Genomic DNA, 14,835 nt, shown 5'->3' with positions numbered 1-14,835 from the left:
GGAAAAATATTTTAAAAAGCAGCTGGGTTGCTCTCCACAAGAAGATGGCAGTTTTGAGAAAACCCATTATGTGTCCAAATGCCGGTTTCCTTTTCTTGTTTAACGCTTTTTAAAGGGCAAAAATGACGCTCATGTGAAGCCCACAGGCTCGAGCCAATGTCGCTGGGCTAATTATGAGTCTGCTTATCCCACTCCCAAATATCCGAGACGACTCACTCAGAAGACATTTTTACTCTTCCAAGAATTGTGAATTCAGAAGCAGCTTCCCCACATTCTACGAGAAAAAAAAACTTGTTCAACGGGCACGTTTTTGATTTTTTGCCGCTGGCGACCTTAATTAAAAGCCTCAGAGCCCGGGTGGGGAGGAATGCCCCGCTGCCCCCAGGGAGCCTTCAGTGCAGAAGGCAGGATGAGCTTGATGTCAGCCCTGGCCACGCCGGCCTCCCGCTTCCCAGTACTGGCACATGCCGCAGCCACCACCGCCGCCCAAGTGGAGCTGGCAGCCCCCTGGGACCGAGACCCCGCGGGAAGGCTGGGGCGCCCTGCACATCGGCGCCGGCTCCCAGCTGTCGGCGACCTAAGCGGACATGTATGGCGTGCCCGCCCCAGAGCTCCTGCCCGGCTTTGAGCTCTGCTGGCTTGGCGCGGCGCGGCGCGGCGCGGCGGCGTCCGCTCCACCGGCTCTTCTCAAACGTACAGTTTATTTATAGGGAGCTAAATTCTCCAACAGGGTGGGGTGAGGAGCAATGAAATGTGTTCAGCCCCCTCCGTAGCTCATTCTCTGTGCCACATATCCCATTTGATTAACAAGCAACAGACAAGAGCGAACCGATTCAGGGGCCCTGCTGGGAGTGCGGCAGGCAGAGAGTAGTGCGGCGTCTGCTCGGGGTGGAAGGATGGGGGTGACGGTCCGGGGGGGTGGCGGCCGTGGCTCTGGCCTGATGTGAAGACACACCGGCCAAGAGCTGGATGAATGACCACCTCAGGGGCGCTTTCTCCTTCCCTTTCTTCATTCCACTACCGGAGAATGAGAAGAGAGGAAAACAAAAACAGACGAATTTTTAGGGTGAAGAGACAAGGAGAAAGAGAGGGATATATATATGTGTGTATATATATATATGTGTGTATATATATGTATATATTATATTCAAGATATGAAGATATGTAAGGGAGATAAACACGATAAGAGAATCATATCATCCTCATCTTTCCTGAAATCTCTGCAAACATGAGAAGCGCACAGTTCCCGGCGAGGCTCAGCCGCAGCGCCAGCACACCGCCTCCCTGCTCATTCCTGCCCTATTGCTCCTGCCTGGCCTGCCTGGCCTGTCTGTCCGTCCTCCCATGAATCCCGCCAGGGCTCCATGGGCCGGGGTACCACTTGGTCCCGCCGGTGTGAAGTTTCCGCTTGGCCCCGCCCCCCCGCTACCCCCACCTCCGCTTGGCCCCGCCCCAAGACTGGAGCCCGCTGGCGGCGCGCTGATTGGCCAGCGCCTGGCGTAGCCGGGCTCGGCAGCTTGAGCTTTCTCCGGCTTTCTCCAGACTCCGCGGCCAGTAGTTTGCGGCATCCGGAGGAGCAGCAGCAGCAGTAGCGGCGGCGGCTGGCGCAGCGCGGAGACGGACGAGCGGGCACAGACGGCAGCACAGCTCCCGTGCACCATGCCTGGCTTGCCCGGGAGGCACTGGCACCCGCGTCCCTAGCCCAGCGCTGGCCCTTGGCGCGTTGCGCTCCGCAGCATTCCGGCTGAGCGATTTCATCCGAAATCCTAAACCTCCTACCCCAAACCCATTGCCTCCTGCTTGCTCATACTCCACACTCACACTCCCCACACCACACACTCACTCTTCCTCTCTCTCTCACACATTCACACACAGCCCGAGACAGACAGAGAAAGCGAGACAGACCTCCCGAGTGCGCGAGCGCCCGGGAGGGAGGGAGCCCAACGCAGCGCGGCCAGCGCCTCTCCGGGCAGATGAAATCAAGACGCTCCTGCAAGTAAACTTCGGCGGCGACAAAATCGTCGACTGTGGCAGCTGCTGAGGCGGACCCCAGCGACGTGCAACTGAGCTAGGAGGGCTTCCTCCCGCGGCAGCGGCGGCGGCGGCGGCGGCGGACCTTGGAGCGACACCCCAGCCCAAACGGAGAGAGGAGAAGCACCCGGTACCCACGGCGGCGGCCCCGCCTCTCCTGGCCGGTACTGTTGTTGCCTCCCCTTCCCTCTTCCCCATTCCCCGCCACCCCCGGCCATTAGAAAGACCGGGGCTTTGATTTTCTTGGACAAATTGCCATCTCCCCGTTTCCACAAACTTGACGTGGAGGGTCGGGCTGCGTTGTTAACTTTGATTTCCTAGACGAAAACGCCCGCAGACCCTCAACTGCTCTGTGGGGGGAACTCCGCTCCCACCTCGGATCCTGGACAGACGCGCCCCCAAGCCCTTCGAAGCCAGCCTTAGCGCGAGGGAGCGCGCTCAAGCTCTGGCAGCCTCTCTCCCCTCCCCCTTCCTCTGCTGGCCCCGGGACCGCCATCCGACTCAACCCTATAACCGGGTGCCCGCGGCGCTTGCCAGTAACTGACTCCCGTCTGCGACACCCCCTTTCTCCCGAACAGGCCTCGAAGAGGCCAGTGTGGCCCCCCCAGACCCCGGAGGGCGCATTCCAAGCGGGTACTCTCTCCGCAGTGAACTGGGAGCGCTGGGGGGAGGTCTTTGCGCATGCCAGGTGCACAGACAGCGAGTTCGCCAGCCTCAGTGCCGGTGCGCCGCGGCGGGCCGGGCAGTGCCTGAAAGGCTGCGCCTCCTCCGCCGTCTTTACCTTCGCCTCAAGTACTGTCCGGACTCAGCGGTGCGTCCTCCAGGCCGCGCAGACGCCGCCCGACCCGCAGCCCTGGGCGGCTGCCGACAGTCGCGCCCGGCTAACTTTGAAGGGGTAAAACTGAGTAGCCGGGCTGGAGGGAGGGGGCTCGGGGCCGCGCGGCGCTCCCTTGGCCCCTCGGAGCCCCCGGGGCCCCCGCGAGCCCCCGCCGCGTCCGCCGCAACCTCAGCATTGGAGCCGCCGCGGGTGTCCCCCGCGCGCCGCCGGGCCGCCCTGGGCGGGACTCCTCCCGCGGCCTCCGGGGCCACGGGGCGCGCGCAACAGGCGGCCCGAGCCGGCGGGAAGCTGGAGCGCCGACGGCGTCGGTCTCGGAGGGGTGTGGAGAGGCGAGGCCAGGCAGAGCCCCGTGCAGCCATGGAGTCGCTCCTGCTGCCGGTGCTGCTGCTGCTGGCCATACTGTGGACGCAGGCTGCCGCCCTCATTAACCTCAAGTACTCGGTAGAAGAGGAGCAGCGCGCCGGGACGGTGATTGCCAACGTCGCCAAAGACGCGCGAGAGGCGGGCTTCGCGCTGGACCCCCGGCAGGCTTCAGCCTTTCGCGTGGTGTCCAACTCGGCTCCACACCTAGTGGACATCAATCCCAGCTCTGGCCTGCTGGTCACCAAGCAGAAGATTGACCGTGATCTGCTGTGCCGCCAGAGCCCCAAGTGCATCATCTCGCTCGAGGTCATGTCCAGCTCAATGGAAATCTGCGTGATAAAGGTGGAGATCAAGGACCTGAACGACAATGCGCCCAGTTTCCCGGCAGCCCAGATCGAGCTGGAGATCTCGGAGGCAGCCAGCCCTGGCACGCGCATCCCGCTGGACAGCGCTTACGATCCAGACTCAGGAAGCTTTGGCGTGCAGACTTACGAGCTCACGCCCAACGAGCTGTTCGGCCTGGAGATCAAGACGCGCGGCGACGGCTCGCGCTTTGCCGAACTCGTGGTGGAAAAGAGCCTGGACCGCGAGACGCAGTCGCACTACAGCTTCCGAATCACTGCGCTAGACGGTGGCGACCCGCCGCGCCTGGGCACCGTTGGCCTTAGTATCAAGGTGACCGACTCCAATGACAACAACCCGGTGTTTAGCGAGTCCACCTACGCGGTGAGCGTGCCAGAAAACTCGCCTCCCAACACACCCGTCATCCGCCTCAACGCCAGCGATCCAGACGAGGGCACCAACGGCCAGGTGGTCTACTCCTTCTATGGCTACGTCAACGACCGCACGCGCGAGCTCTTTCAGATCGACCCGCACAGTGGCCTGGTCACTGTCACTGGCGCTTTAGACTACGAAGAGGGGCACGTGTACGAACTGGACGTGCAGGCTAAGGACTTGGGGCCCAATTCCATCCCGGCACACTGCAAGGTCACCGTCAGCGTGCTGGACACCAATGACAATCCGCCGGTCATCAACCTGCTGTCAGTCAACAGTGAGCTTGTGGAGGTCAGCGAGAGCGCCCCCCCGGGCTACGTGATCGCCTTGGTGCGGGTGTCTGATCGCGACTCAGGCCTCAATGGACGTGTGCAGTGCCGTTTGCTGGGCAATGTGCCCTTTCGACTGCAGGAATATGAGAGCTTCTCCACTATTCTGGTGGACGGACGGCTGGACCGCGAGCAGCACGACCAATACAACCTCACAATTCAGGCACGCGACGGCGGCGTGCCCATGCTGCAGAGTGCCAAGTCCTTTACCGTGCTCATCACTGACGAAAATGACAACCACCCGCACTTTTCCAAGCCCTACTACCAGGTCATTGTGCAGGAGAACAACACTCCTGGCGCCTATCTGCTCTCTGTGTCTGCTCGCGACCCCGACCTGGGTCTCAACGGCAGTGTCTCCTACCAGATCGTGCCGTCGCAGGTGCGGGACATGCCTGTCTTCACCTATGTCTCCATCAATCCCAACTCAGGTGACATCTACGCGCTGCGATCCTTTAACCACGAGCAGACCAAGGCGTTCGAATTCAAGGTGCTGGCCAAGGACGGCGGCCTTCCCTCACTGCAAAGCAACGCTACGGTGCGGGTCATCATCCTCGACGTCAACGACAACACCCCGGTCATCACAGCCCCACCTCTGATTAACGGCACTGCCGAGGTCTACATACCCCGCAACTCTGGCATAGGCTACCTGGTGACTGTTGTCAAGGCAGAAGACTACGATGAGGGCGAAAATGGCCGAGTCACCTACGACATGACCGAGGGCGACCGCGGCTTCTTTGAAATAGACCAGGTCAATGGCGAAGTCAGAACCACCCGCACCTTCGGGGAGAGCTCCAAGTCCTCCTATGAGCTTATCGTGGTGGCTCACGACCATGGCAAGACATCTCTCTCTGCCTCTGCTCTCGTCCTAATCTACTTGTCCCCTGCTCTCGATGCCCAAGAGTCAATGGGCTCTGTGAACTTGTCCTTGATTTTTATTATTGCCCTGGGCTCCATTGCGGGCATCCTCTTTGTAACTATGATCTTCGTGGCAATCAAGTGCAAGCGAGACAACAAAGAGATCCGGACCTACAACTGCAGGTAAAGCCAAGTTTTCTTTCTTTGTCTTGGATGAATAAGGTGTGTTTATCTGTGTCTCTGTGTGAAAATCTGGTGCTTTTGTTTCCTACTTAAATGCATGCAGCATACTTGCAGTGCTTCTTTTTGTAGGGTGAAAAGTTTGTGACAGTCCAAGTTGATCAATTCTTTTGATCTGACAATTTGCTGGAAGACAATCATTTAGTGTTTGAATGGATTCTGTCACATAGTGATGGTGAGCAGAAAAGCAATTATCATTTTAAAATTTGCATAGCTGTCTCCATGAAGTTATGGTAGGAAAAACAGAGGGGGGGGGGGGAGAGAGAGAGAGAGAGAGAGATTGTTCATATTTTTAGGAAAACCACCAACTACCACAACTTGGTGTCTGGGGCACAGTGTTTTTGGGACAGGTACTGAATGAAAGGAGAGGGAGTGTTGGCAGCTACCCTGTCTTGTTGCAGTGATGAACTCTGGAGAGAGACTGGGAGTGGGAGTGTAAGATGGGAAAGGGAGATGAGGGGGAGGAGAGAACAGGAGTGTGTGGAGATGCAGGTGATTAGTGGTTTTTAGTTTACTCTTGGCTTGTTTTTTATCTAGTCCCCAAACATCTGGCTATATAAAGTGAAATTCTATCAGGCATCTGTATGTTTTCAAATATCTGGTTGGTTGGTAGTGTGGAGACCAAACATCCCAATGAGGAACAAGACTTTGCATCCAGATGTTTCAGTAAAAATAGCAATCTTCTAGAGTTGATGATGCTTTCCTCTAATGTGAGACTGTGTTGTGGCATTAAGATCTGGTTCCTACCAGTGGATGTCACTGTGGGCTATTGTGTTACAGTTTCTCTTGAAGTGTGTGAAGGATGTGTGTGTGTCTGTGTGTGTATGGGGGGGGGGAGGGAGAGAGAGAGGGATAGAAGGGGAAGGAGAAGGGAGAAAAGAAGAAACACAGTATTTTTAAAAAAGATTTCCTGATAAGCACATTAGAAGGTCTTACTGAAGCCCTTTCTTACATTTGGATAGAGCACATAAGTCTAAGCATTTCTAGAATCCTAGAATCCAATTTAGGATAATACATGACATTTTTTTTCCAGCAGTGTCTCATCGAAACAGTTGAAAAAAGTTGTTTCTTTAGTTTGCTGAAAATGAATGATGCTGCTATTTACAACCAAGGTGTGTGTGTGCTTTCAACACACCTACACATCAGTGTGTCTTTTGTGCCATTTGTGTCTGCATGTTAATCAGTCAAAATATGTTCCTGTAGGTTCAGTTTGTATTTGACACCGTCTGAAATGCACACTTCTGTGAATCAGAGCCCCCTGAATATGTAACAGCCATGCAATTATTGTTTCCCTTTTACTATTCTCTGCGTTACACAAGTTAGTAGACAAATGCTAACCACACATGAATATCAATCAGGTGCCATAAAAGAGCAGCTGCAATGCCTCATAAATGCTTTAATCCTGTTACTAGTGAAATGGCCATGACTTTTCTTTCCTTCAGCACCAAGTCATTTCAGATGGGAGAAATGGAAATTAATATTGCTCTTACCTTTCAAACCTGTGACTGCTAGTGGCGATTTTTATAGGAGAAAAATGTGGGGTCAATAAAATTTTATTTATATGGAGATAATTATGGAGAGGACTCTTTTTAAGCCATCTTCTCAGCATAAAGTAAATGCATAAGATCCTTTCCTTGATGAAAAAGAAATCAGCTTGAAATAAAGATATTGAAGGCTTTGCCACCTCTTGGTGATGTATGACTAGAAGTGAGAGCCCTTTCTGAGAACTTGCCAAGGAGATGATTAAACAGGAGGAGAGCATCTGAATATTGAAAAAAAAAAAAAAAAAAAAAAGAGTAAATCTCAGTGCTCTCCAACTTCACCCAAATGTGTATTTTGTGAAGCGCTCTGTTTCCTGTGATGGTTTGGGATTAATGAAGTACAGTATAATTAAATAATTGGTTAATACAGAAAGGGCTGCACAATGAATGCTTCAGCTGAATAATTTGATGGGGCATTGCCAAAGTTACTCATCTTGGGTAAACAAAATGATTAAAATTTCCCATTGATTCTGTAAACAGATTAGAATAGAAAATCAACCTTAGTACTAGGGTTTTGGGGATTTTATCTGCTCCCAAACCCCAGTAGTACCAGTTTGCCATCACTGCAAATCTTCCTGAGCACAGAGCGAAGGGGTGAGGGGAACTCAGTTGCTTAGCTCTAGGTAGATCCTGGGGACAGAGCAAGAATTTGCCTCTGTAGATGTGTAGTCTCCCTATCTGCTCAGACTTTTTAGAAACCTAAAGTTCAGGAGCGTGTCTTTCCATGTGATTAGGCAGAGGTTTCTTTTTCTAAGCCTCCGCAGAACCTCTTCCTGAAATGCATTCATTTATGAGACTTGCGAGATGATCTGCAATTGCTGCTTGAATTGGGCTCCCTTTTTGTATTCAGACAATTAGCTTTGTCGAGTGAGAATAAGGCACAGTCTTTCCCTTGTAAAGATCAACTTGTATTACTTATTAACCCTATTGTTTTGCTGATTATTGCCCAGAAATCGAATTTCCAAAAAATAAACTGAATCATTATGTGCAAAGTAATAAATGACTTTGAGAATCTGGCTACATTTAAATGTATTTCTTTTGACAAGTCTCTTAATGCTTGGTGTCTTTGGTGCACGTTGCTGGGTCTGTGTCAGTGTTAATTAAATTGAGCTCTTTATGTTCCAGTTGCAGCACAGCTGCTTGTAGGTACACCTGAATGGAGAAGGATGCTGAATGCACTAACCTTTAAATTCCTTTGCAGTAATTGTTTAACCATCACTTGTCTCCTCGGCTGTTTTATAAAAGGACAAAACAGCAAGTGTCTGCATTGCATCTCGGTTTCTCCCATTAGCGAGGAGCAAGACAAAAAGACAGAGGAGAAAGTGAGCCTAAGGGGAAAGAGGTAAAAAGGCATTTCCCCTCATTTAAATGGGTTTGGCTATTAGATTTTTCTAGGAGAGGAGGGGGTCGGGGGGAGAGTAAAAGGGAACCGGGCTAGGGCAGGGAGGAGGGTGTGGAGGAGACGCGAAAGAATGGGGTCTGATCTCCTACCCCAGTCCAAAACTGATCGAGTGAGTCATAGAGGAAGCTGATTGAGGGCGTGTGCCACATGGCAAATGCCTGGAGGAACTGGCAAGGGGGTGGGGGCGGGTATTTTTTATTTTCCTCTATCTCCTCTTTGGTGACTTGCTTTGTATTTCACCTAGGAGTTCCTTTTGGTTCCAGGGAAGCTCCAGATTTGAGCATTTTCATGCTTTCTCTCCCATAGGCTCAACTTTCCCTGTCCCCCAACCCGTGCTCACAGGCCACTCACAATGAAAAATTCCAAATCCAAAGTATAGAAACTTTTTTAGGGGGGGTTGGTGGGAGGTTACTACGTTTAATATGAAAAGTTTATGGCCCTCAGCTTGTTTTCCCTTGTAAAAAGCACAGGGAGAAACCCGATGATGTAATGCACCAGAATAAGGAGCTGGAGCGGAGATGGGGTGCAACCCTCTGGGGTGCTTAATGTTTATTAATCAGTGCATGATTTGGGAGGGTGTTAGTGATTCATGCTGCCTTTTCTGTCACATAGAATTGCTGAGTACTCCTATGGGCATCAAAAGAAATCAAGCAAGAAGAAAAAAATCAGTAAGAATGACATCCGCCTGGTACCCCGGGATGTGGAGGAGACAGACAAGATGAACGTTGTCAGTTGCTCTTCCCTGACCTCCTCCCTCAACTATTTTGACTACCACCAGCAGACGCTGCCCCTGGGCTGCCGCCGCTCTGAGAGCACTTTCCTGAATGTGGAGAACCAGAATACCCGCAACACCAGTGCTAACCACATCTACCATCACTCTTTCAACAGCCAGGGGCCCCAGCAGCCTGACCTGATTATCAACGGTGTGCCTCTGCCTGAGGTGAGTGCAGCTAAGTGGCTCTGTGAGGTTCTCCCAGGTCTCCTTCTTTAGCTGCTCGCTGGATACCATAAGCTGCTGTGCTGGCACATCCCCTGGCAGGGGTGGGGAGAATTTCTCTGCTTATGCCCATTTTCATACTAAGGGTTTGCTATCAGTGCTTCTTGGAGCAAAAGGTAACCCAACATACTGGGCCTTTGTGTAGGTATGGGTATTGGAATTGGTAACTCAAAGAGTCTGAGCCCTTGAAATCATTATCCTGGCATAACTCAAGTTTGCTCCACCTGTTGCAAATATAGCATGCTTGACAGCCAGCAGTACCAGTATGCCAGTAAAGTGGCTTAGAAAGAGTCATCAAGTAGTGTTGAAAATGGATGAAACCCTCTAATGCCCTGGGACCAATTTTCCAGTGTGAGAGTGATTCAGCCTCCTAAAGACCCCATTTGCTTTTTCTTTCGTCACATCACTGTTCTCTAGCATTTTGGTGAGAGAATATGGATAGGCTGGTTAAAGGGAGGCAAAGCAAAAAAATTAAAAAGCCACTTTGCCATTTCTTAGCAGTTCTAGTGGTAACATTTGATGGTTGAGGAGATTGAAACTGTCATTATTGCTGAAAATTTAAGAATTAGTTGGCTGGTTGCAGTGGCTCACACCTGTAATCCCAGTACTTTGAGAGGCCGAGGCAGGAGAATCGGTTGAGCCTGGAATTCCAGACCAGCTTGCCAGCCTGGGCAATATAGTGAGACCTCGTCTCTAACAACGAAAAAAAAAAAAAGAGTAAGAATAAGAATTATCTATGCATTTGAGTGAGCTCTGTTTCTTTCTCTTCACTGGGAATGAATGTATTTAAGTAGAATTTTTTTTTTTTTTTTTTTTTGAGATGGAGTTTCTCTTGTTGTCCAGGCTAGAGTGCAATGGCACGATGTTGGCTCACCGCAACCTCCACCTCCCGGCTTCAAGCAATTCTCCTGCCCCAGCCTCCAGAGTAGCTGGGATTACAGGCATGCGCCACCACGCCCAGCTAATTTTGTATTTTTAGTAGAGACGGGGTTTCACCATGTTGGTCAGGCTGGTCTCAAACTCCTGACTGCAGGTGATCCTCCCACCTCGGCCTCCCAAAGTGCTGGGATTACAGGCATGAGCCACTGCACCGGGCTTAAGTAGAAATATTTTTTAAAATGTGATGTGGTCAGATGTTTGCTGGCTATTGAAATATTTTAGGGCAGTAGAGTGGTATATGGATGATGGCTGGTGGGTGGCTGGGTGGAAGGCTATAAGTAACATTTCTTAAGTTGATTTCATTTTTCCATGAATTGCTTAAGTCCCTCTTTGGTTAGAAATCTGATGCACTGGGAGGCATATGTCCTCTTCCAAGCTACCAGCGAAAAGAATACTGCATACTTGGAGAGCACTTTCACATCTTTCAAAGCACCTTCCCAAATATTGTTTCGTTTGATCCTCACAATCAGGTATCTTGATAGGTTGCCCTTCAGTAGATGATGAAACAGAGGTCCAGAGATGCTAAGGGACTTACTCAGACTCACAAAGCTGGTCATCAAGAGAGGGAGGACCAGACTGAAGGACTCTATACTGCCTGGCAAATGTGATTTCAGTGACACCTTCCTGCCTTAAAAGTAATTCAGCCTGACATACCCAGGCTATGATGCATACATAAAATGGCCTCATAGTATTTGTGTCAATTTCGTAGGATAAGGGGTCTTAGGACCACTTACATTGATTGCTTCTTCTAGTTCCTGAACAATAATTCCCATCAGAATTAATGGGGCCAAACAGCAGTGCTTTTGATGAGTAACTGATGGTATTCTGCCAGCAACAAAAGCACCAATATTTTCAATTTATAACTCTATAAATAAGGATTTTTTGAAAGTCCAGTATTGTGCTAGGTAAACTCAGTTATAATTATTAATGTCAGTGAATACTACTAAGGCCTAGGCCATAGACTACTTACAAGACTACTTGTGGATCACCAATAGCTCAGCAATAGAAAGTGAGAGGTAGTGGTGTGTAGTGGAATCAGATTGATCATGATTTTGAATCCAGGAATCACTGCTTGCTGTGGAACATAAGACTCTGTTTCTTTATCTACAAAATGGGCACACCTGTCATGCAAAGTTGTTCCAAGGAATATGACTTGTGTAGTGTAGTAGGTTCAACTCATTGGTGTCCCCAAAATAGTAGACCTCTTCACTATACAGTTGGAGAATCAGTGTTACAATGGCTTGCACTACTGATTGTGTCTCCCTAGGCACTTGTAACCAAAGAGGAATTTAGGCTGCTTCTATATAGATACATCCTACAAAGTATTATGGCCATACTACTCATATTGATCATTTAAACAATAGAGGTGAAAGATGCCAAAGTTGTGGGTTCAGTTGTTCACAAGTAACGGCACTGTTACTTGTGGAGATGGACAAAAGGGTTGAATCCCGAGGACTTGGTGATCACTTAGGCAATCAATTCAAGGCACTAGAGAAATGTGAGTTCTGGTGTCTATGAAATAGATGGAGAGGACAGAAAACATATGACGACATCTGATTGGTTTACCTAAGACTTAGTATCATTTCTGGGATTCTTCCATGGGCTGAATGAAACAAAATATTGCTTCAATTATTTAGAAAAGCCGTTTAAAATCTCAGTTCTGATCCTGTCTCTGACTCACAAAGCCAGATGCTTTTCCTTGGTTAACAAAATTACACAGTTTTGGTGTGTACAGCTGGTCATGGCCAAGACAGTGTGTACTAGACATAGTGAGGTTGTGTGTATTTCTAATATTCAGTCCCTCCTGGAGAGTTCAACTGGCAAACCCATTCAGAAAGGAGAGAGGCCCACTTACAGCCGAATACAGACCAGGCCATTTAACCTGAATCAGTCACAATGCCCTGCGTAGGGAAAATGACACTTCTTTTCTTTTATACCAAAGGCCACTGGACTCGGTGGAATACTTAGGTCCAATGAAATCTATAGAAGAGCAGGGATGATTGATTTGTTCATTCAACTGATATTTGTTGAGCCTACTCTTTGTAAGGCACTACTCTAGGCTCTGGCGTTAGAGAGATGAAAAAGACAAGAAATGCACATTCTAAAGTGTGAGACAAGTAAATAGGTGATTTGCAATATAGAGTAATAAATGCTAATATAGGGTGCAATGGGACATTCTCCATTGCTAGGATAATAACATTTTGATATATTTCCTACATTATCTTTATATTTTCCTAATTAATTAATTAATCCATTCAAGAAAGCAACATTTATTAAGCAATTATAGCATAGAATGATAAGTGCTATGATGTGGCAAATATAAGATTCTATAGAAATTTCTCTATATTATGTTACTTACATTGTTCTTTATATTATTTCATTAAACCATTCTTTCATTTGTTCATTAATTTATGCCATTAGCAGTTATTATACATTTAGAATGTGCCAGATAATGTACTACTTCCCGGGGATCAAAAATAATAAAACACTTGTTTCTTGAACCCAGGGAGCTTACAGAAAGACAGACAAGTAAACAGGTAATTTCAATTCAGAATAACATCCTATTCCTGAGCACGTTACATTCTTACTCTCCAGGTTGGGACAAAAGGGTACTACATAGTAGGTTCCTCTGTTGGGTTACCTGTGTCAAACCCATTCCCTTTATGAGCTGTAGATCCAGTTACAGGGCTTACTCTCAAAGGGATTATAGACGAGTCCACTCAGACCTGTTGCGTGCTAGCTGTACTCTATCACACTTTGAAATTTATCACCATGGCATTAGATCAAGTCAGCAAGCATTGTTGGAGTATCCACTATGTGCTCAGCTGTGTGGCAGGGACCATGGAGATTCCAAATAAGTTTAAGACGTAACTTCTGCCCTCAGAGAGTTCACAGTCTAGTTGGGGAGCTAAGATCACCCACAGTGATTTCACGGGCAAGCAATACAAGATAGTTTCTGATCACCTGTCGCTTTGTAGACTCCTAAGAACTCCTTTCTCCTCCTTTAATGGCAGCCTTACATTTTATGTAGATTTGCCATTGAACCCTCAAAATTTAGTGCTGAATGGAAGATAGCTCTTGTATCAGTGTCCAAACCTAGCCACATCTGAACATTGTTGGCTCTAGAAGCTAACAGAAATATGACTTTGAATGCAGTTAGGTAGGCAAGGTAAAGGGAATGGAACACTAATCAAGAATTGGAACTCAGTTTACAGTATTGCAGAGATAATCTTGTGTAGAATTGTATATCATTATTTACTTGTCCTCTGATGTTGGCTGGGAAATCAGCTATGTGGATTTTGTGGTTTTGTACACAAATTTGAGGGGCAAAGTGGAGGATGCCTTTGCTGTTTACAGAAGACTTTTGTAGAATTATTGATGTCAGGTATCTTTTACATATTTTAAACTGAAAGGTGAGGTTTGCATTCCTTGGTATCCTGGTTTATTTTACTCATAGACTTAGTGTATATGTGAATGAATTAGAAGGCGTGTGTATGTATGTGTGTGTGTGTGTGTGTGTGTGTGTGTGTATGAGGGCGTAGAAAAGAGTGAAGAGAGAGGAAAGGAGGTTGAAAAAGAAGGAAAATGGAGAAGAAAGATAGTAGGTTTGTCAGTTTGCTAAGATCTTTCTAAAAATAGTCCAGATTTTTTGAGAGGCTCCTTAGTAAGGCAAATGATTTTTCTTCTGGTCTTATGGAATGGAGACATGCCTACTGGTGTCTCTGGATGCTGGAAAGTGTTATTCCTTTGTACAGCAGCATTGCTGCATTACCATTTTTGTCACCTGGGTGCAGTCATTATTGGAGGAAGAAAATGCAACTCATTGCTTCTACTGGAAATGGAGACTTGGGTGAGGCTGCTTCTTGCCTCCAGGAGGGGTGAAATGGCCCAAACACCCAGTGTCTTTGTGCAGTATTTTTAAATTTTAGTTTTCTGATGTTGAATGTTTCTGAGCTGACAGCTGTAAGGGAGTGATAGTAGGCAAAAACTTAGAGAATTCCAGTCATAAGTCCGTAGGGATTTAAATTTTGGTTTCAGTCTCAATCTTGAATTCTATTTTCTACCTTTCATCAGCAAACTGTAGTTTCTTTGATATGAGGCATCTAAGGGGTGTGTGTGCATGCTCTGCTATAGCCACTCATGCAACAGTCTTCATAAGTAGTGATGTAGCCGTGGAGGAGCTTGCAGAACAAGAATGTGTGTGGCAGCCAAATTGAATGCTTCCAATTATCCTACAAAAAGTCTGAATGCATGGTCATCTTAGTGGAAATAATGAAAATAAAACATCAGTTAGGCTTTGAAAAAAAATAGCCCAGTACACTTTAGTTCCTAAAACAGAGTTTTAAAGTTAGAGATTTGCAGTGACTTGAATGAAATTCTGGGCTAAATTAGACAGCCACAAACCTATCAGGTAGTAGATTCAGAAGGCACTAAAAAATAATAGGTATGATAAGGCTGGTTTGGATAGCATGGAAATGACACAAAGCATCACCTCTAATTAAAAGAAACCAACAAACCCTTTAGTG

General features: G+C 48.2%; 1 protein-coding gene across 4 annotated transcripts in view; it reads left to right on the top strand.

The window, feature by feature from the left end:
- The first annotated feature begins 1,544 nt into the window (after positions 1–1,544).
- PCDH19 (protocadherin 19) overlaps positions 1,545–14,835 on the top strand; it is a 117,991-nt gene continuing 104,700 nt past the window's right edge. For 2 of the 4 annotated variants that reach the window (XM_016943841.2, XM_016943840.2), the window contains exons 1-2: positions 1,545–5,373; positions 8,986–9,313. In XM_016943841.2, coding sequence (XP_016799330.2) covers positions 3,227–5,373; positions 8,986–9,313 — 2,475 coding nt within the window. In that variant the 5' untranslated portion in view covers positions 1,545–3,226. Of the gene's footprint in view, positions 5,374–8,172; positions 8,314–8,985; positions 9,314–14,835 lie in introns of all 4 variants that reach the window. The other 2 variants (XM_016943839.2, XM_016943837.3) reach the window with 2 other exon arrangements.

Source organism: Pan troglodytes, chromosome X, assembly GCF_028858775.2.
Source record: "Pan troglodytes isolate AG18354 chromosome X, NHGRI_mPanTro3-v2.0_pri, whole genome shotgun sequence".
Taxonomy (NCBI): domain Eukaryota; kingdom Metazoa; phylum Chordata; class Mammalia; order Primates; family Hominidae; genus Pan; species Pan troglodytes.
Note: the sequence above shows the minus strand (reverse complement) of the source record. Positions and strands in the feature narration are given on the sequence as shown.